Source organism: Xiphophorus hellerii, chromosome 24 (assembly GCF_003331165.1).
Source record: "Xiphophorus hellerii strain 12219 chromosome 24, Xiphophorus_hellerii-4.1, whole genome shotgun sequence".
Lineage (NCBI taxonomy): Eukaryota > Metazoa > Chordata > Actinopteri > Cyprinodontiformes > Poeciliidae > Xiphophorus > Xiphophorus hellerii.
In genome coordinates, this window is record NC_045695.1 from 6,367,569 (window position 1) to 6,391,415 (window position 23,847).

The 23,847-nt window shown below is 38.1% G+C and overlaps 1 protein-coding gene across 1 annotated transcript in view; it reads right to left on the minus strand.

Moving 5' to 3' along the window:
- Nucleotides 1-8,421: 8,421 nt before the first annotated feature.
- The window catches only part of LOC116715536 (muscarinic acetylcholine receptor M4-like), a 40,584-nt gene continuing 25,158 nt past the window's right edge, over nt 8,422-23,847 (minus strand). The window contains exon 7 of the mRNA XM_032555982.1: nt 8,422-22,557. Coding sequence (XP_032411873.1) covers nt 22,312-22,557 — 246 coding nt within the window. The 3' untranslated portion in view covers nt 8,422-22,311. The remainder of the gene's footprint in view (nt 22,558-23,847) is intronic.

The window sequence follows — 23,847 nt, forward strand, 5'->3', positions numbered from 1 at the left end:
ACAGTGTGGTGACGGCGCCGGTTGGGAGCTGCAGGTGAAACTATTTTCACACGTCAAAGAGCAACATTTAGAAGGTCAGGCATAAACGCACCGGGTGGCAAGTACTACATCACATTTATGGATCAAAATTCTCACCATGAAAAATATAGAGCTTATGATTCCAGCCTCAAATCCAGAAAGGAAAATCTTTTCTATTAGAGTGCTCTAATCACACATCTAATATAAATGTATGTTTTGAGAATAATAATACTGGAAACACAATTAAATTTGAATTATTCCATTTGAGCTGTGGATTTATGGAATCGACTATTCATTTATTAGTAATCACAATAATATATTGTAGGAAACAAAACAGACAAACATAAAACCTGCAGCAAAAAGAGACAAACGCAGGAAGGAAGTTCACCGACAGTGACGCCGACAAGGCAGTGGTGTCACTGGGAAAGACTGGTGTCCTTTCCAGTGACACCAGTCCTGTTCGGTCTGGTTTGTTTGAGGAGATGTGAATGCACAACTGAACTCTGATGCGGACTAAAAAAAACGAACTCTGGTCCACATGAAAACCGCGTTCCGGTTTGGTTGAAAGTGAACTCTGGTACGGTTTGAAGGCATGCGAATGCCGACCAGACCGGAGTCCGCTCCAAAAGCAGGAAATGATCTACAGAGCACTGCATGCTGGATAAATACAACCAAAACCAAACGGATGAGTCCGTAGAGCTAATGAGAGAAATGGAGAAATTTTGCCTGTGGAGATATCCTGAAACCGCTCAACTCTTACGCCGCTCCATTTTTGTTTACGTGTCATGCAGAAGAAGATGCTCTCAGTTTCTTCTTCAGAGGTTTTCTTGTTGTTTCCTTCAGGCGATCTTGGTGCAGCAAAGGGGGCAACAGGTTGCTGGAAGGATTTGGTTTATTTGACCTTTCAGGATTGAGAAACGTCCAACCATCGTACCTCGGCTGAAACTGGAACAAATGCCACTGTTTTGGTCCACTAAGCCTAACCCTTATGAATAAAGACAATTATGATTATAAAATGACTACTATGGGAAAACATTTGCCATTTCTGAAGATTTGGAACTTCATTGACATTATTTCCCCCTATCGACATGAAGAAAAAAAGAAAAGAAGAAGGAAAAAATTTAAAAAATAAACATATCAGCAGGTGATATAAGCAAATTTTGTTATGCCATATTTTTTTGTTAAAATGTAGATAAAAGTTTTATTAATATTTTTTCCGGTATTTGTTTTTGGGGGAGAAGTCTGCATCATTTCCACTAATAAACTCCAGTGTTAAATAAACATAACTTTAAATTGAAATCTGCCACGGGTCTGAATATTTTTTAATCAAGGTGTCATTAAAAAACAACCTCAACTCACTTATTGACCTAATAAAGAGAAACGAACGTGAAACCTTTAGCCTTATTTGAGAAACGTCTTTTGATCTGTAATGCATGGAGCCGAGCTGCCGGCGGCTTCAAACAGAATCCCTGTTGACTCTAACAGAGATCCTGGGAAGCTTGAAGTGAGTTTTTCTCCCCGAACAGCTGGGGAGGGTCAAGGCAGCAAGACAGAGGAACCGCAGACATGATGAGGGGGGAAACGACAAAGAGTTAATGATGGTGTGGAGGTCAAAGGTGATCAGGGACTGGAAGAGGAAGACGAGGTGGAAAGGAAGGAAGAGCAGAAAGGAGACTCCATCAGACCAGGTTCTAAAAAATGTCACCTACAAAATAAAAAGCAGTTTTGGTTGACATGATACTCCAGAAAAGAAAAAAAAAAGAAGATATTTAATTTTGTTTTTCAGCTGATTTTCTTTCCAAACGTTTCTTTGTGCCAGAGGTTTTACGTGACACCTTCATTGATTTTTTCCCATCAGCGGAAGAAACTCCGGCTCACATAGCGTCCGTTCTCAAGGTTCATTCTGCGTTTGCAGAAAAATAAAATGCACATTACAATTTATGATAATGTAATGTGTTCTGTTAGAGTTTAAGTAGTTGTGTCAGTAAAACCTTTTATGCTAGAAAGCAACAACTTACTTTACTTTACTCGTTTGTGTCGCCATCGTGAGATGCGACTTTTTAAAGTCGTCGTTATCGCAGCCTTATTCCTCCGACGCCGTAGATTTACTAAATGTTTTTTATTTGTCAAATTTCATAAATTACGTTTTATGACCACAATCATTCCATTTTATTTGGACATTGTATTGGGCAAGACTTGTTAAATATACAAACTCTGAACGCTGAACATTTAGAATATAAGAGCGCATGTTCTTGAAAAGGTTTAAGCAAAAGCTCAATATTTATATTTACATTTACAGATTAATAAAAAATACATACAAAAAAAGAGAACATTTCAACATTTTATAAAAAAAATTTAAAAAATCAGGAGTATGCTCCATTAGCCAAGAAAACATGCTTCAGTCAAACCAGTTTAGATTATTTTGAATTAAAAATCTTAATTTTCCAAGATTAAAACTTGTTGAATCGGCAGAATCAGTGAACTGTTTATGATTCTGAAAACAATAATTCAGCCTCGTATAAACTCATAGTTCATAAAATTGGGAAGCCAGACACTTTTTTTGTTCATAAAAATGAACGAGGTTAATCATTGCAGTCGTTACGGCTCTACGCTCATCGGATCTGGAATTGATTTTTTTTTGGTCCTGGATCCAGATTCTTTTTTTTTTTTTTCAGACTTGCTTTTCACCTTCTGAACATGAGAGAAGCTGAAAAGAGGATGAAGTTTCCTTTGTTCTCCTTAATTTCTTTTCCAAACTTCTCACAATGTTTTCATGTCTGTCTTTGTCTCGTCTCTGAGTCACAGTCAGAAGAAGAAAGAAGAAAAAACTTTTGAGTTCTTTCATTTTCTCTTCCAACTCACTTAATGAGTCACATCTTTGTTTTTACTGAGCGTCTCTGTAGCAACACTCTCAATTACTGTTATTTACAACATACATTATACTGCCATGTTATTATTATTATTATTGAAAACCACATTTTTATAACAGCACAGTCATAAAAGCTGCAGAACCATTTTAGTTTCATTAATGATCTGTTTACATTCTCATTTATCCATTCACATAAACACAGACAGATCCTTTATGCTGTTGTGAAATGAGTTCCTTGCTTCAGTCCAGCTGATTTCAATTGACGACTGATTAACAGGCGTTTGTTGAACTGCAATCAGCTGAATCAGGGGGAAACCCTGGACTAAATACCCATAAATGATAGCGATAAAACAGACATTTACAGGACATTCTCATATTTTCACATTCCAGTGGAAGGCATTGAAGTTTGTGGTTGAAATGTGACAAAAATATTAAAGGGTCAGCAACATAGAATCATTTTATAGCATAATCAAGTTAAGTATATATCAAATATGACTTTGCACTTTGAAATTGGGCGTCCTGCTTTTTCTGAAACTCTGTCATCACTTCATGGCTCCTCCGTTCAAAGAGCAACACACCAGGTGTGCTTTTGATGCGGGAATAACATTATAACATGATGTAAAGCTCATGGAAGTTGATTTTACATCTTACTGCCCCTTTAACATGTGATTACTTTTCCAAGGCAGCAAATTCTGAAAGTAGTTTAGTGAAAGTGATCAGCCTGGTTCTGGTCCATCAGTGTTTTATTTCTGGTCCGTCCTTCCTCCTCCTTCATTTTGTTATCAGGGTGGAAAAAAACGTTTTTCTCTCATTGCTGCTAAATCCACAAACATGTTCCTTTGTCCTCCTCCCGTTCAGACGTCAGGACCGTTCCGACACAAGAACCACAGAGCGGGTCGCTGCTGTCGGCCGGCTGTCCGCCGCTGACACAGCCCACAACGGGCCGGCCTGCTGAGGATTCCTGCAGCTGACAGCGCTCCCAGTTAATCTGGATGTCTGAGGTGCAGTGGGTGAAGAAGAACTGTCAGAGTCCACTCCTCCCCCACCCCCTGTGCTGCTGACCACCCTCAGACACACACACAGCTCTTCAGCTGCACCAGCAGTGATGTGTCTGTCAGACTGACAGCCACTCTGGGATCCGAGGAAGCATCCACCTGCAACTCCAGCAGCCTCTCAAACAGCCGTGCAGGTTGGATGATGGTAAACACACCCGCTAAAATCAACATAAATCATCTTTCATATTCCGCCTGCTTGATCAGGTTTGGTGATGATTCCGTCTTCCGCTGCAGATCAGCAGCTGTGGGGTTCCATAAAAGTTCTCAGGGCTCACACCGGTCGTGGGTCAGGCCATGAACACATTAAAGATAACTGGAGTAAACACAACCTGCACATGAAAAAAAGAAACCCAAACCAACCTAGCCAGAATGTGAAGAAATAATTATACCTTGTACCTTGGAGGGCAACTACTTTGGTTGTACTGCCAACAACTTTCATCGAGCATTTTGGACACACGTAACGAGTTTTGTTTTAATTCATCCACATTAGGAGAGTTTTAAGTATGAATAGTCCAGTTTAAGATTATGCCAAAGCACATATATTGGATTCAAGTTTAGATTTTGACTAGACCACTCGAAAATTTTCAGTTTGAGGTTTTCAGAGGGGGAATTGGTGGTGAACTGTGTGAAATCAGCAAACTGCAGTACTATTCTGTTTTTGTTCCAGTATGATGTTGTATAATGTCAAACCAAAAACCCAGTGTAGATTTTTAAAACAAAAAGCTAAAAATAATATTGTATTTTGTTGTGGAAAAACATACATTTTTGTATTTTGTACAAAGAAAAGTGGTGTCCTTCAGAACTACATAAGTTAAACAGTTTTACATTTTAGCAGAGTAAAAATAACAGGTAACAACTGTGATTTTTTAAAAAATCCGGACACATTAATGCATTTAACAAACAAATATTTTGATTTTCAACAAGAGAAGGGATCAATTGATGTACTTTGTGTGCAGTCCAGTGGGGTCACATGCACTATTGACTTGTTATGAGTTCAATAATCTGACATTGGAGCAAATACTTTTTCCATGAACATCCAAGAATCATCAACTTAAAACAAGCTCCTGTTTCTTGCTGAAAACTTACTTGCAAGTTAATTTGAAGTGTTTTTAAAATTTTGACTATAACCAGATCAAAATTACTTTATATAATTTTGCGTTTTTGCAGTGTAGAACATCTACTTTGTTTATTTCATTTGCGATGTCCCAATGAGATAGAAGTGCAACTAATAACTAACTTTTATGCAGATGACAGTTAAATGTTCTACTTTGAAAAAGCTTTGAACTCTTTAAGATGTCTGAAATGTGCGTCTAGACGAAATTACGAAAAGGGTAAAAGCTAACTCACTTCGCCTGAACTCTGAGTGTTTCTGGTCATTTCGTTATTCCTCTGATCAGACAACGGCAGGTTTGAACTAGACCATCAAACCAACTTTCCAAAGAATCAACTTTCTCCTTCCACCCGTCCAGCAAGCTGTACCTACTCAGAGTTTGTCCCATCATCTGGTCATGCACTTGATCATGTGTGAGATCTATGTGGTTTAAAGGTTTTGGTTAATCTTAACTAACTTGACTAACCGAATCAAACCAGATGCCTTGGCTTTTGTCCGTCTGCTTTGTTACCTTTGTTCTTATTTTTTGACAACCAGCTCCTCCCTATCTAGGTCAGCTCTCGTGTTCTGATCTCTGTGCTCCATTTCATTGGAATCCTGCACTGGAATAAATTATGTGTGTAGTTTCCGTGCGTGTTGCCATGACTACCGTGTGACGTTGGCATTTTAGTGCCAGCAAGAGGGGCTATCTCTGTTTTCCAGACTTAGAGCTCGCTTAGATAGATAACAGAAAACAGAAATGTATTGACAGATCATTACACGTGTAACAAATGGGAAATACACGAATTAATTATAAGAATTATTCATCTTTCACATCATCAAACTCATGGATCCTTATATTGAATTTTGTCACATTGAAACTAAAGTAGTCCGTTCGGATGAAATAAAAAAAATATGAGGTTTGTTTATGCTTGGAATGACGGACAGTTTGTTGAGAAAACATCTTTTAATGATCCAACATTTGCATCTGTAAACCTTGGTCTGGTGTCTAGAATAAACTTATTTGTGATCAGGCAGCTGCAGGAGCATCTAACAGTCAAACGGGTCCAGGCACAGAGGATGGGTGTGTGTGGGTTTTCAGGAGGGAAGCCCAGACGTCCTCCTGTTGTCTCTACGGTAACATCCTCCATCTTCTTCTTGGGAATTCCAGGACACTTCTGTCCCAGAGGGAAGTTATAGTTCTGCAAGCTACAAGTCTGAAAATACTCTCAGTAATTTGAACAGTTTCGTAATTTGATCAGAGTACTACTTATTTTGATGTATAAATTATATTTAAAAGTGTTTTTTTTTTGTTTTTTTTTCCCATCAGAACAACCAGGAAGTAAACTTTAAAAATGTGTAAGTATTGCTGATGATGCATTTTGCGGGAAAGATGAACCAAAACAAATCAAAGATCCAGTAAACAAATAGTGATCAAACTGATCCCTAATTTTAAAAAAATACCCAGTTTCCTATACAAAAATAAAAATCAAAAAATTTCCATGTTAACCAAATACAACATCACAAACCTTCTCTTACAATATTACAACATAGATGTGCTGCTTGGATGTATTTGTCAGGCTCCAAAAGAAACTTAGTTAAGATAATGTTAAGCATACATTTGTCCCTTTATTGATGAATAATAAGAACAACAGACAATGTTTATCCTAGAAGTTTAGATATGGAAAAAAAAATCCTAAGAAGATGTAATGAATGAAAATCAGTTTGTAGCATAGCAATGTAACTAAACCTGCAAAATTACATTACAACGTTGCTACACGTCCATTGTTACTTAATTATGATCAATTCATTTTACTTACAGAAACAATATGAACAACACATAAAAGTAATGTCATCATTAAACTAAAATTTAAAATAAAATCAAGATATAAAAATACTAGAAAACTACTGGACAAAACTACACAAATGAAAAGTAGTCAAAGTCTATATAGAGTTATTAGGATGCTGGCGGGTTAGACAAATCTAAACAGATTGGTTCTGACTTTAAATGTGGTTTGTGATGAAACTGTAAAAAGTCCTAATGGCTCTCCATACCAGAGCGGAGAGGCAATGCCTCTCTGTCTGTAAGTATTATGTTCTGAGTCCATCACCCAACACATTCATGGCATCCATGATGTCGACACGGAAACTGGCAACACTTGCATCACTGTGTTCAGACCCTCAGTACAGGATCGGTTCTGAACCTGCTGCCATCCGCAGTTTAAATCTTTCCGTAAGTGCATTCTAGGGAGTTCTGCTGCCAACCTTCTGCCTGTTCGATGGGTGAACTTGAATTTTATTTTTCAAATCTTAAACAGTCCTCTTTTGATAGTGCTGGAAGAGAACTCTGCTCCGCCTCCATCAGCTTTGGCGCCGTCATCGTAGGACCCAGGAGAGAGCAGGTAAGCAGCAGAGGAGCCGCAGTGTTCATGTTGTAGCAACAGTAGAGGCAGAACAGGCAAATGGAGGAGAGTGAATAGCAGGTTTGAAGCCCACATTCTGTTTGACGTCGATTCTGTTCAAGTCAAAGTGAAGCCACGGGTCATCTGTGTCAAAGTTCAAGTTGAGATTAAAGTGATTAAAGTTGAGACTCGATTCTAAATCCCATAACTTGAGTCCACACCTCTGAATCCCACCTGCTCTGTTGTTTCCAGAGCTATGTACTTGGAAAACACCAAAGAAAGTCGCCGAGGAGCCATCTTAATTAGGACTCAACCTACCTCAACTGAGTCCGGTTGATGTAGAAGAGGACCGTAGCTTACACTGACCTCAGAGAGTGGAGCTCCTCCACCTCACTCGTTCTCGTCCCCATTCAGGCTATTTTAGATGATGCCAAACTGATTTAAATAAGTTTAAAACACGAACTGCAGTAACTGTTGCGAACCTGAAGTGAAGAGGATGTAAACTACTAAAATGGGACCATTAGAATATGATGGAGTTGGCACTAGCAGCTCCATCATTCATTAGCTCTCACGCGTTCATCACAATACAGTCTTGTCGTGTCATTTTTCCCCCCCATCAGTGTGACAGCTGCAGAACTTTTTTTTTTTTACATCAAGCTGATTTGCATCAGTTTCACATATTTATGTTCTGAAAATTTCATGAAGAAGGAACTCCAGCTGCTTCTTGTGTCTTTGAAAATGATTTATTTGTTTATTTGAGCACTTTTTAAATTGAAAGTACAAACAGCCATAAGATATTACACAGACAAAACACTTCACATCAGGGGTTTCCCCCAAAAAACACCACTAAAATCCAAACCAAAGTGAAAGACCTGAGTACAATGAGTCTGACTGTTTGTAAGGGTAAATCAACCACAATGTGTAAAGAAAATGAAAAGCACTTATTTTACTGCAACTTTTATGGGGTGTCTTTTATTACTATTATTATTTTTGCTTACGTGACTAAAATCCTGGAAGTATTTAAGATGGATGAGTTTTGTGTGATAGAAGCAAAGTGACTGCCAGTTTAAAAGTGAAAGAGTAGAGTAATTATGAATAAGCCTAGAGACTAAAACTGATCCTCCAAACTATTTTGGTTGTGTTTGGCAAAACGTCACACACTGCTAGCGGAGGGAAAAAAAATGTTTCAAAAGAAAGAAGAAGAAAAAACACACAGAGGCATGCACACACTCTGCAACGCGATGCCGCCTGCACTTGATGGTTATCAGGACATTTGAATGTATTTTAGGCCAAGATGCATTTTTTTAGTAAACAGTTTGGTGATTTTCTTTTTTAAACCTACTTTGTAAAGCAAATCTCAGCAGAACATACAGGTCAAAACAGTCAATCTGGCCTCAATCTTAATTAGGTAACTTCTGTAGACGGCTGGTTAATCTGCCCGTTACATTCAACCAGCCAAATCTGTAGTTGAAATGCTAGTCGGCTTTTACAAAGCAGCCAATCCAGAAATGCCATTCATTTTCCTTGGCACTGATTGGCTGAGCTCCAGGAGTATAGCTAAGGAAAACTGTAGCTGTTAGCTTCTGTTGTACAGACATAACAGTTTCCAAAGTGCATATTAATGAATATTAAGGTATATTTGGTGTTTGAACTATTAAAATGGATATTTGTAAGAGTCTTTAGAGAGGGTCTCAAGTATTTATGGGTTTTTGCAATTTGCTGCTGGCTGTACATGCTACATTTTTTAATATTAAATAAGCTACCATCACTTTCCAGAGGGCTAAAATTGGTGCATTTGACCATTTTTTAAAAATTTTTTTTAATTAATGCCATTTAAAAATTATGAAAAAAAAAAGAGTTGTTTTAATTCAATGAGTTATCTAGAGAAAGCATAAGTTCTCAGTAATAAACACATCACCAATGTTTCAACTTAGTTCTGTTTAACCTGGTGGGAATCTGTTTTGGTTTTGACCCAAATTCAACAAACGGTTAGCTTAGCATTTTTTTAATCTTCTCCCCCATATTGAAGGTATGAAGACTTAAACAGATGTTTGCTGTTTTACAGTTTGGTTACAAAAAACACAATAATAATAATAATAATAATAATAATAATAATAATAATAATAATAAAAATAAAAATAAAAAACAAGTTAAATGTTTTATGTTGATTTACCCTTTTTACAGTCATTCTGGCTGCATCTTGTACAAGAACACAAATGTGGCCAAGTTGCAAATATAATTCAAAGCACATATTTACCATCATACATAAAACATTTATAGGACAAAATATTTGAGTGGAATTTTTCTTCAGTGTATATATTTATATATATATACAGTATATATATGTTACACATCCTGCCTATTTGACACCTAAAACCCTCGTTTGGTCTTTAACATGTTTGATGATAATCTGAAGTCACCTTTACTGTTATTGGGACAGAAAAGGACTAGAATTGACATTTCCTTAGATTACTAGAAACTCCATGCTCCGTACATAGAGGTAAATAATTTTTTATATATACTTTATAAGAACACAAGTCTCTTCTCTTTGGAATAACTTAGTAAGCGATGCAAAACCCTGAAATGTTCACCTTGTGTTGAGTATTTACAGTCATGCACAAGAAATATACACATGAAAATCCAACAGTGTATCTTAAGCCAGTCTCCTGTCTGCATTTGTAGATAATTGTACATAATTCATCCTTAGCATTATAAAAAATTAACAGTATTTTTTTTATTACACTTCTCAAAAGCTTTTTTTTGTGGATCTGTCTCAGCGGAAGGCAAAAACCTGTCATTAGCTGACACCGGTCAAACCAATGCTCTGTCCCAGCAGTATGTTTAAAACCAGTCATTGTGAGGCACCATCTAATTACCAGAAACAGAGGCTCTCTGCTGGGCAGTAGTTTGGATGATTATTGGCCTCTGGCTGAAACACCCACTCTCTCTGACTAAGACACATGATTCCAGCTTTCACTACAGGAAGAACATCTTCCAAAAATATTTCGTTTTGAACAGGAAGCCTGACATTAGTCATATTTAGTTAAATGATTTGACATGTTAACATTTTCTGAAATTTAGGAAATATGTTGAATGGGTAGTTGGTGACCAATCTACTGTATGGTCACCGACTGGTCACATCAGAAAACATACAGAGAGCTGCTTCGCTACAATGATAATCTATTCAGGAAACGGGTGAACTCAGGGAAAGAAAGAGAGAAACAGGAGGTTTAATAATGTAGAGTAAAAATGTCACCATCTATCTGTCTGATTTTTAATTGTTTTAATTGAGCACTTTTAAATCCCTCAGCTGTGCCGGTTTGTTAGGTCTCAGAGGTACTTCATAGACATTTCTTCTGACTTTCTCCTCTTCAGTGGAAAAAATACAAATAAAATATAACATATAGATATAAATTCACATCACTATTTTTTCATTTTTCGTCAAGCGTTGTTCCATAAACACTTTTTACAGTATTTATTGGTTTATCTTGCCTGTGCAAATCAAATGTAATTTACTGACTTTCTTCACAAACACAAAAGCCTGTTAAAAGTTCGGCTGGAATATAATTGGCGTATATTTAGAGTTGATTTGTGTGAAATGAGTGAGGCTGCATTTACACAACCGCTTCTGACTTGAATCTGTTCCCGGAATATCGCTCACTGCTGATTTTCCATATCAAGTGATGCCAGATAAATACACCTGAATTTAATTAAATTCAGAAAAATGGACTGACCTTTCCATTAGGGATGTTTTTCTTTTCTAACTCCAGAACGGGTAAGAAACGGGAGCCTGTTTATTTGGCTGCAGCGACTCACGTTGCACCTTTGTTTGCCCTCAATTGCCCTCAGTGAACTCTAGTTTCACTCTTCCCAAAACTCTGCAGACTACCACTCGCATTTATTTACTTCAGAAATCTAGAATTCTCACGTTTTAGACAAATTCGTTGCGAAGTTTGGAAATGAAGTCTCAATAGGTGATGAATTTGTGCCCAAGATTTAACTTCCTAGATTATGTTTCAAGAGACTTTGTGAAATGCACTACTCCGTTCTCTGGCAAAATAAACTCAGCATGATGCTACCACCACCAAAACACCTTTTGGTGGTGGTAGCATCATGCTTTCTTCTCCAAATATGGTCACCGTGACAACAGCACGTCTCCAAAAATTAAGCTCTTTGTCCCTGAATACATTTCCACACTGTAATCTGTATTTTTATGTTACTTTTAGATTAATGGCCTCTTCTTCTCAGTACATTTAGATACAGGACTCATTCTAACAAATTTTCCAATAGAAGCTCAAATATCCAAAATATTAACAATAGAAGAAATTATAGTGTGTAACAATATCCCAGTGACACAAGTTGGTTCAAAGTTAATATTTAAGCAAATCTATGCAGAAAAAAAGTAATAATCAGTGCGAATCAAGAATTAATCCCAAAATAGGGACTGCTAGCACAAGTGATGAAACTCCCACACCCCTAAAAACTTAAAATAAATTATTATTCTTTCTTTTTTTTTTTTTTACACGCCTCTGAAAGTTGATCAGGTATTTCTTTGAAGATCCGGGACATTCTGTTTTTTTTCTCCCTGAAGGTAAAACTGTTATTCTGGACATTAATCCTTCAAATAGTCAATGTGAAGATTTGATTAGACTGGAGGAGAAATGAAAGAACAATGTTGCTTTTTCTTTGTGTTATTGTAATTAAACATGAGCAGGTGAACCTTTGTCTCTAAATTAGGCTTAACAAGGTTCATCTCAAGTATTTCTGACTAATCACTTATTGGCAACATTTAGCTTTATCTAAATGCAGAGAATACATCACGGGCTGACAATGCCAAGCTGAAAGGAACAAGGAGGAGATTAACCAGAAAAGAGATGATGTGATTTAGCACTCTGAATCTCAAAGAAGCGTCATTATCAGCTACTTAAAAAAGGGACAAAGAAGGATTGAGGTTCTGAAAGGTTGGGATTTGTTTGTCTGTAAAAGAATCCTGTGTTAAAATGGGACTTGAGACGCGAGAGGGACCCAGATGTGTGTTAAAAAGAGTGAAATAATCTGATTATCTCAGAATATCACAAGCTAACACACATAAATAAAATACAAAGATATCACCTTAGATGAAAGAACTAAATGTTACTAAAACCTTCTCAATCTTTATAGGGTCAAAGAGTAAAAACTATCTGACTGCTGTTTAAACTTTCCTTGGATTTTGAGGACAAAAACTAACTAGCATAACATTCCTAGCCCTTTTTAAAATAGAAATGATCCTGTATTACTTAAAAGAGCTATTCTTCTTTAAGTCGACAGGAAGTGTGCTTACTTCCATATTTTTGAGTGTATTTTGGGTCAATGACACAGGTCAGCTTCGATTAGAACGTCCTGCACCTCATTAGCATTGCTAGGCAAGTGAAAACTATGAAAACTGTCCGTTGTGTCCAGGCTGAACCACACAGTCAGACTGAGGGGAAGAAGTTTGTTCCCAGAGGAATTCTGGACAGCGAACAAGATACAGGAAAATCAAAAAGTAAGAGCAAAGTTCAGCGCTGTCTCAGAAATGAACCATTTTTAGCCTCTTTCCTTCTCTGCAGAAACTATAGATAATCTAATACTTTTTCCATTAAACATTATAAATGATCAACTTTTCCTATTTTAAGATGGCAGTATAGAAATAATACACAATAAAAATACGTGAATCGTAATGAAGTCTAAATATTATTAAAGGTGGATGCTAATAATTCGCCTTCTCCTCTAATGCTGTCTTTATTTCACTGACTCCACACCATCTACCTGCCACTCAGCTGTCCATCACTAACAGGATTCGCCATCAATGTGTCCGTTAGACAGAGAAAAGGCTCTGGTGTAAGTGCTAGCGGTAAAGGCTTCTTTGCATTCTTTCCTCTCTCTAAATGTGACAGACTGCCTAAAACCTCTGGCCATAGGAGTCGCAGGAAAGGTGTTAGTCCCAGAAAGGTTGCGATTCCGTTTCTAATGTAAGAAAGCAAAGTTGGATTAAGCGTCCTGATGATGTACGCCACAGATTTCTAATCTAACTTAATTATTTCAGATCCTCCAACACATTTTAGTGTGAGATAAAGATTACCAGTTCTCAAAAGATGATCTCATTTATCCAAACAATGTGGTGTGGTCGCTCTGTTACCACACCTGCCATCGACGAGTTTTTCTGCAGAATTTTGTCCAAACTTCGACTAGGCCAATGAAACGTTCATTTTCAATTCTTCGTTGCACCATTCGCGACGTGTCATTTAAAAATGAGCCCGTATCTAGAATACTGAAAAACCAATTTGTATTGTTGAGAAAACAATCGTTCCGTTACATATTTCTGTGAAATCTGGTACAGATTCCTCACAAAGGCAACAAAAAGCTGGTGCCGCGTGTCTGCTGAATGTTGTGAGTCGTTTCTGTTGCAGCCCAGTTTTCTAAAATTGTGTGTTATTAATAATAATGAATGAAGTGGGAACGAGGATTCTACAGAGGGACTTGTTCCTGAGAGCAGCAACATTATGACAGGGGATCAGGAAAAATTCATGAGTCTCCATCTGGGTGCGGGTTTCTTTAACCCAACGCTGACATACTAAATCTGCCAGTGTTCCCAATACAATGCACATCAAACCATTTATTTCCTGTTTTTGCATAACTTTGAAAGAATGCTCTAAAAAGCCTTGCTGTAGTTGAATGTTACAGTCTTACTCCAGAATGTGTAACCTGTTGATTTACTTTTTAAAGAAAGCATCTAAATTAAAATACATCATTTTCAGATCACCCTGTCATACTAGGATATGTCTTCAAAACCATGATGCTTTGTTATGTCTCAAAAAAGCTGAAGGTGATAATCTGGAACATTTTAACAGATGTTAAACAATTTTCTTACGTTGTTTTATGTTATCTTTTAAAATATCTTTTGAGTATTACAAAACGTATTCAGTTTTGTTCAAATTCATGTTATGAATTACAAATATGTTTCCACAGGGTGTTCTAATTTTTTTTCCAGCAAAAGCTTATTTCAGTAAGACAAGCTTTGTTATATTGGATCTAATATTACTTCACTCCCCACAAGCATCAATGATCCCTGTCTTCATTTCTCCTGTTTTCCTTCCTCGAAGCGCTTTAAGTAGGCCGTCGCCACGGGCTTTCTTCTAAATCCCTCACGTCTTTATGATTCTTCGCATTTCCACCTTCAATAACCCACATCAACAAGGACCAAGTGTTCACTCAGTGCTGCTTTCAGCAACTCAACATCCCTCTCTTTTCCAAGTTCACCACTGTTGCTACTTTGGAACAGATATGACCAATAAATGTCCATATTTGAACCACACATAAACCGGAGAACTTAATTATCCGTTCAGACACATCCAGTCGACCCACAGATATATCCAGCTGTGAAACTGGATTCCAGGCTATAAACAACAACTCGTTTCAGGGATTCCTGTCTGGGTCTTTTTGTGAAAATGGTGTTCCTGTCACCTGCAATGCCAGATATCACTTATCGGAATAAAAATGAATAGAAATACTTCAGGACCTTTTATTATTCATGTCTCTCTGAACAGCGAATCTTCCTGGAGAAGCAGAAGAAGGTAAGTAGCACTGAAACCTAGCTTGTTAACCCTATGCTAACTCAGTGTGACTGACTTCCTGAAACAAGAAATGAAGAAGTAGAAGACAGCACCACAGCGGAGCCTTTGGTTTCCTATGCTTTGCATCATCATTACGCTGCTCATCAAATACAGCGGTTTTTCCCCAGAGGAAGAAAAAGCTAAAACGGGGAAAAAAGCTAGAGGAGTTTTGATTCTCTTAAAGGCGGAGAAAGTATTCAATAGACAGAAATAACCTGACAAATACAAACTGCAGTGGTCAAATTATGAGTTTCTTCATTAAAAGTATTATGGAAAGAAGAAGTAGCTCCCTAAACCTTAATGCTGGTGTTTTGAAGTGTTTGTGTTCGTGACAGCTATGAAGAAATGTTGGTTCACTTTTCTAATTGGTTCTAATTTGGGTTCCCTGGAGAGGTTCATAGAATATAATTAAAATAGCTGAAGGTCACAAAAGCACAGATTATTACATCAGTATGGCACAGTCAGTACTTTGATTGATTTAAAAAGTCAATCATGCAATTAGCACACCGTGTTCAGAAATCTGATCATCTTCTGTTTAGGCAACCATCTCCTCTGAAACATTTGTTAACTTTCTGGTTGAGTTGAAGGTCATGCAGGAGTGTCCAGTCCTTCTCCTTCAGGATTTACTGCTAGCTAGAGAGAACGATGCAACGTTATGTTTATAGAAATATTGTTTATATGGTGCCATTGTTTGGTTGATTGTATTTTCTCAGCTTATCTTTGTTAGATATTAAAACGGGACGATCTGAAACATTTCAGTGTTCTACATGCTTCTGGCTGAATGGTCCAATGAAAAGGTTTGTCTTTTCAACGCCATCAGTGAATAAAGCGGTGACACGATGAACGAACAGGAAGTCGTGGTCTTCTGCAGGTCTCGGCTGTTTTTCTCCAGTGATGGAAGCAGGGGTGGAATCCAGAGAAAGGTAAAGCTGAGGTTAGCTACTTGGAAATATGAACGAGCCGACTGCTGAGCTGCAGGAGGGTTTGAATAAAGCTTTCACTTCGCAGATAAAATGCCTGGATTTGGGACTGAGTAGTTCTATGCGAGGCAAAAAAAATCCTTTCTGGTTCCTTATGAGAATAAGAACCGATGAACTCCACGTGCAACTGGTGGCCCACACAAAGTAAATGTTGCATTAATAGCCTGTTGGTGTGATTTTCAGTTTTATTGTGTCTCCCTCTCAAGCTAACTAGAACTAAATAAAGGATTCCTGTTCTGCCTCATTGATTCATGCCCTACTTTTCCTTCTCAACCTCATCATTACATTTCTCTAATTCCCCTCTCCTTCTGCCTCTGTCATTTCCTTGCATCAGCTTTCTTCTTTGATGGTGAATGAACTGAAATTAGACGTTTTTGAGCAAACACAAGCGCCTCGACATGCAGGGAAGTCAGGAATGGAACCACAGACATGGTGACAGGTGGAAAAATTCTATATTTGTATTTTTGTAAAATTGAATTTTATTTATTTTTGTTGTTCTACAGCATCCTCAGTCTTTTCCTGTTCTTCAACTATGCTAAAGAGATTTATTGAGAAAAAAATTTCCTAAAGTCAATAGGCGTGGATTCAATGTATTGTTTTTACAGAAATCTACTGAATTTCATAGCATTTCAAAAATGATTATTAGCATTTTAAACTTTGCCTCTTTTAGCATGGATTTGCCTCCATAACTTCGGAGAATTCGCAGAGACTAATATGTGGAAAAATCCCAAATTCTGGTGTAGAAAGATCGAGCTAAATGTCAGGTAATTCTGAACAAAAAAAAAAAAAAATGTTTGAGGCTAAAAGAAAACTTTAAAAATACAACCTGAGCTGGATGGTGTATATCAAAACTGATCGTGTTAATAAATTAAAGTGTGTCAAGACGGAGAGTTTCTCAGTCTGGACTCAGCAGTGGAGTCAAAAAGAAAAGCAGCTATAAGCATCAGCAGCAGAGCAGCACGACTGAAGATAAACTGGTGGTTTGCTGCTCTGCTTAGTGCAGCACCGTCTCAGTGAAATGGACCTGAATGTGTTGGTGTGTCTGCTATAGTTAAGCAGTCAGACTGGAAAGCGGCTTGCATTGGGTCATTGAATAATTAGAACAGATCTGATCTCAGCTGTGTGTACCTTCTTGGTAGCGCGCCTTAGAAATATTAATAGGAAAAACAAACAAAAAGCAAGGATGCTATAACAATATGCATTTCCTCTTATAGATTTAATCTGGATTGCTGTCAGCTGAAAATGTTTTAGATCATGAAATAAATGTAATATTAGACATAGATTCAAAAAAATGTCTTTTGTCAAATTATGATTCCATTTATTAAAGGAGAACCATTAAGCCATCACTTTGCACTTAATCCAGGATCGGGTCCAGAGCCTCGTTCACATGGCAAGATTTCATGCCAATTTTTTTTTTACCTTAAAGTTTGTTTACTCCGAATTCATGTTTGGTCTCTCGAGAGGTTTGGCCAGATTTCCCATCTGAATGCTGCTGAGTGAAATCACTTTGTGTTTTAGTGTGTTGCTCCTCCCGTGCGGCTGGACAACACAAACTGCAACAAAGTCTGTTACAACTATGATTTTTAAAAAAAAATCATGGCGTGTGTGATCTCTGAGGTTTTAAATCTCGCCGTGTGAAGCAGACAGAAGACTTCTCTCCAACCTGGAGCAGCTCATCCTGGGGAATCCCTTGGCATTCCCAGCCCATCCTAGAAACAACTGGAATAGCTCACCAGCTTTCTTAACCACGTGGAGGTCACAATCTGATGAAGCCAACAGAACCACATCATCTGCAAACAGCACAGACCCAATCCTGACACAACCAAAGCGAATCCCCTCAATACGTTAGCTGCACCTAGAAGCTCTCTGAAGAGGACCGGTTACTAAGGGCAACCTTGGCAGAGTCCAACTCTCACCAGAAACGAGCCCGATTTAAATATCCCTTACATCAGATATGAAGTTGTCCCTTTAATGCATGACATGACATTTCGATCCAATGTTAAAATCTGTTTGTTGATCTGAAAACTAAAAAAAACAGCTGTTGCTCGTCTTCTTCTGAGGTAAATTTACTCCAGTCATATCTTCGCTGAACTGCCACATGAGATCTCCAGCAGAGCTGAGGCCTGAGCGAACTAGAAGACAAATCCAGGGATTGTGTGAGAAAACGAGTTTGTGTGTGCTGTTGGATTCTCCTCACATTCGCCTGTTTGCTCTGCTGCACTGACGGGTTTATAAAGGATTAAAGTGAAAGCAGCCGACTCAGCTCCTTGTGATTCAGCCATATTAGGGAAATCAAGTCTCCTGCCTTCACTTCATCGCTACTTAAATTACAAAAGGAATCTGTTGAGCGCAGCTCCTCGGTTCTGTCTCTGATGAAGGCGTCCTGGGTGACATCCCGTCACGCCGAATTCCGACATGGTGACCAGAACCGGAGCTAATCACAGACCCATTTCTGGCGACGACTGGCTCCTGGGACAAAGCGATGAGCTAATTTGCTTTCTTGCCAGGATGCATCAGTCTGAATTAATTAAGGTAACTGAAGTGATCTGAGAAAGCGGCTCCTTGACTCATTCATGCTCCCTCAGAGCCAGTTCTTCTGTTGGATCTCGTTGAGCTTCCCTCAGTCACATGTCCCAACATTCTCACATCAGCAGCCCAGAGCTGTTTAATTGGGATCTTTAATTGGGATCTTCTTTTGACTACTTAGCTCATCTCAAAAATCTGAATGAATGACTGAGAAGAAAAACCAACTTTAACAGATATTTGGTTCCTGTTTTTTTTTATTGCCAAAGCAACAGATATAATACAAATAAAAGTTTTAAAGAATCTATTAAAATGATCTTGGACAATTGTCCTGATTCTCATTTCCTAGGACTATCCAGATCCCTTAATTAACCCATTTAATCCCACAATTGTTGCCATTTAATCCCACCGGCAACAATTGTTGCCAGACATTTTTTCTAACTTCTGGAAGCTCTAGAACAATTGTTTTGACGTTTGGCAGCCAACTGAAGTTTTAAAATAAAATAACAATGTGTCAACTCTAAGCAATATCAATTTCATGCATCTAGTGTGAAAGGTCACATGACCAGACCTCTTTACTTCCTGCCTGTAACGCTGGAGGTCAATGTCAGTCACAAACCTCTACAAGAGGAAGTCAGTAAAATATTTAAATAAACAAATATAAATAAAATATTTTGAACATATGTTCTGTCAAGTGTCTTTAAAGAAAATTGTATCCCTTCATTCATCTTTTGATCATAAGAAGAGTGAATGGCAACAACGGTTGCCGCTACAAGATGACGCCACGCCTGAAACTACTTTGATATTTGTGATTGATTATTACTTTTACCATTTTTAAACCCTGATTTGTGATGAACACGTGAGCAGCAGAAGATTTGGCCAATAGAAAAAACTTGCACAATCCTCCAACACTTTATTCTGCTATCACTAATTGCTTTTGGATCGGAAGATTGAGGTTTGAAGAAAAATTACATACTGGCAATTTAACAGTTTGTTAAACAAACAGCCTTGATAACACTGCGTAGCGCAGCATTATGTAATAACCGACAGAACATGTAATAAAATTTTTGAACACATTTTGCAATACCTTCTCTTGCAAAATGTTACATTTTGTGGCAATTATTACAAAATGCAGAAATTATTATTTAGAAATTATAACGTAATAATGTGGCACATTATGCAATAAACAATTATAAACTGTTTCTTTTCATCCTGGTTATTATTCTTCTAATGTTATTTAAGGATTTGTCAATAAATGCCAAACTTTTGCTCGTAGTTGTCTTATCATAGAAAGAACCGTTGGTACTAACTTATGTTGTTCAGGGCAAAACGATTCAAAATGCGTTTTATGACTTCATTTCATTTTGTGCTGGTTATTACATAATATGGTGTTAATGATGTTTTGTCACATTTAATTATTAGAGCCCTACATTTTCTTACCGATGTGATTTTCTCACATCGGTAAGAATTACAAAATGCACATTCTGTAAGAGCTACAAATTTCACTAGTGTTTTAAATTAAGAAGATTTTTTTTTTGGTCCATCATTGACAATAGATCAAACGTCAGTTCCATATATAATATGGCAAAAACTTAACAGTAGGCATCAAAGTGATAATTTTCTCATTAAAATGTGAATATTTGCTAAGTGTTTTTGTATGATTAGCAGCTGAAAGACGTTTCTTCTGAGAATCATGAGGAAATGAGGAAACAGGATTCAGGATTCGACCCAAAACAGAAACAACCCGTTTCCACGCTCCTTCAGGGTTTCTGCCACCTTTCACCTCAGTCCTCCTCTTATTCTGAAAAATATCATTTTGAAGCTCTATGGCTTGTTAGCTGGTAGGATTTTAAGAAGCAGCAACTTTCCTCTAATCCACCTGCCTGCAAATCTTCCTCCCTGTGTAGTCATCACTCCCCCACTGACTTCCTTTCAAATCCGCAGCTTATCCTGATCTATTTTCAATAAACAGAGCGACTTCAGCCACCTCACCCTTGCTACTTAAAGTTGCTGCCCTCCCCACTGGCAAGTTATATAAGCTCGTTCGCTCGCCCTGTGAGGGTGGCAGCAGAGAGATACATCAATGAATCTCTAGCAGCTGGAACCGTTCCTTCCTCTTCTCTCCTGGGAGAAGAATTCCTCTTTGTTTCTAAGACAGACGGCGACTGCAGCCATCTGCTTTAATGCTAAGCCTGAACAGCATCACTGTCAAACTCATCAATTGAGCTTTTAAGCTTTATAGTGGAGAGAACTTCTACCAAGCTCAATCTCATAATAATGATCCAGTCTGAGAGGGTAGAGAGGAGAAGAAGTCAGGCAGAACTCCATCCGTAGCGCTCTAAAAAGGATTTGTTGACATTTGAAGGTCTCAGCCCATCAAATGAGTTTTGATGTTTTTGGAATACAAAAAGCAGTTTTTGAGAGCTGATTTAAAAAAAAAAAAAATTGAAAGTAAAAGTCTTTACAAAGGACTTTTATCTTTAAAACAGACAAAAACTGAAAAAACCTTTTCTTTTCTTCTCTTAACATCCTCATCTGTCCAATGGGTCACATTTGGAACATGGAGCTTACGCTGACTTTGTCGTGAGCAGACCAGAGAAATTCCTTTATGTTACGGCTAAAACGTTACTTATTGGAAAATCTTTGACCTGACCAGACAATGTTGAAACTTGCTATGGATACTTCAGTTATGTCAAAAGCCTCTAGCCGAGTTTCCATTATAAATGTGTGCAAAAATGTAATGTCAAAGTAAAGACAATTTCACAATTGTCGTGCATACAATAAAAAAAATCACACGTTAAGTTTGTTCATGTGATGCTGCATCATGATCCTCCTATTTGCAAGATAAATCAATTTCAATACTGCTGAAAAACCACCTCATCCTAGTGCTAAATCGCTTTTTTTTAAAAATCAGAAAACAAATTTGTTTTTTAAATTGGCATGTTTCTATTAAGCAAATTTATTTTTGAAATGTCAAATTGCGCAATTATGTGGTCAATGGAAACACAGCTACCTATTCTCCCTTATTTTAATCCGTCTCTTGTTTCCTTTCTGTACAAACAGCTGATTTCAGATCAACTGCAGGAACAAGAAGAACTTTTTAATGATTCTGGACCAACTTTTACCCGTCTGGGTCGATAGTTGAACTGTCACAACTCAGCCAGTGGCCAATTACCCACACAACTGCCCTCGGTACTTTGATATAATAGAGTCTGCATCACATCAGAACTTGAACGCACGACTTTGCGGGGATTTCTGCTGGGAATAATTCATCATGGGGGAAAATGACAGAATATCCAAGCTGTCCTCAGCTGATCCGAATATACACAAAAACACTCAAATCCAAGCAACGCCACTGCCGCCGCCGAGTGAATGCTCTGTTTTAGTTTTGTCTCCACAAGCTTTTATTTCCATTCATGGTCTCCACACTTTACAGTTGTTCCTTCCTTCCCAGACCACATTCACTTTGTCTTACGGCTGTAGGAGCTTTTCCACTCTGTGGATCCATGTAAAGGGAAGCTGGGGAGCTCTCTCGCCTGTTTGCTTTAACTTGCAGAATAAATAGATGCATATCCCCCGCCATATGCCAGCCCTCGTTAAATTTCACACATTTATGCTTCTATTTATCCAGTCTTCTTGTCACTCACCTTTATAGTGTTTCCTCTGTTCCTCCTTTGACGTGGCTTACATCTCCCCTTCTTCTCCCTCCCCTCCCATCCCACCCTTTATCTTCTTCTTTCATCTCATCTCGTACCTATATTTTTATACTGGCACAGCAGCAGGTTTTTGAAAGTCTTTTTGAATGTGGCATTGCACAGTGCGTAACAAGCTGGGTTGATGGTGGAGTTGACATAACATAGCCAGTAGCCAATCGCCCACACGGTGTCAGGGACACAGGACTGACAGAAGGTGGATATCAGCACCATGACATTATACGGTGTCCATGTAATGATGAAAGCCAGGAGGATGGCAAAGATGGTCTTGGTTACCTGCAGAGAATGAGAAAGAAAAGAGAGACAGCAGAAGATTGGACTTAGCAAAACAGAGTAAAGGTACAAGCAGTTCCAAATGAAAGATCTTTAAAAAGACACAGAGGGGACATTTTGTCTGTTTGCTTTTATCTAAACGGACCCGATGCAGTTAAAATCTGATTACAGTGCCTTTTGACAAATCCAGATAATGCAACGGATTTGTTAGCTAACGATGAAGAGGTGAGACAAAACATTTGAGATACATGTTGGATCACCTGTGGATGTGTTTCACTGCAACACCACAAACACACCACTGACGCTGTGTGTCAACATACAAAATGCAAAGGAGTGTCAGGAAGGCTGAAGAAAACTGAAGTTTCTTGGCTCCAATTTTCCACAAGGTTCACTTGTTCGAAAACAATTTTGTACAAGAATGTCCAGTTATCATGCACATCATAAAGGAGACGTGTTCTCTGTCCCAGATGTGAAGAGGTTTCGGTCTGAAACGTGTGACTCAATGCTGAAAACCTCATGAACAAGCTGCTGTACAAACATGGGCTGAAAGGTCGTTCAGGGAGGAAGAAGCCATCTCCAAAAGACACGGATTACAGTTTGGAAATGCACTCATGGACAAGAACGTTGAGTTTTGTAGATCTATCCTGTGGTCTGATGGCTGACGGCTCCAAACTGTTTTGGAGTGTCCATCACAAGGTCGTGACCTCAGCCTCAGTGGGCGGAGCTGAACAGGTGCGTCTGTCAGGGATCGACCAACATTCCAACAAACTATTGCTGAAGGAAACCCAAACATTTGACCAAAATCATACAGTTTAAAAGCAGGTAAAACTTGGAATTTAAAGAAGAAGAAAAAATTCTAAAAATATTCACTCTTTTATTATTCAGGTATCTTAATATAAGAAAGAGGGAGAAAAAGTCTTTTTGCACAGTGAATGTAAATCTCTGGTTTCAACTGTCTGTGTGAACTGCAGCTATTATAGCTTTAGGAGGAAATGATTCAGTGTTATGTGAATAAAAGTAGCGAATGCCATTACGCCCTTGCATTCAAACCAAGCATTTTCAAAGGCATTTACTTTCAACAGAAAGGTATGAATTATTCAAGTGCAAAAAAGACATCTGTTTCAAAGGATGAACCAGTAAACTGTTTTGAATTCTAGCTTTAAATGCTGTGTTAGAGCCTGTTGCACAGAGGCATCATTTGTTCCACAACTGTAGTTGCATCTAAATGCCTGAAATAACAGTCTGATGGGAAGAAAGTGATTTTTGAGAGAGCATGGCCGAAAACACCAGCAA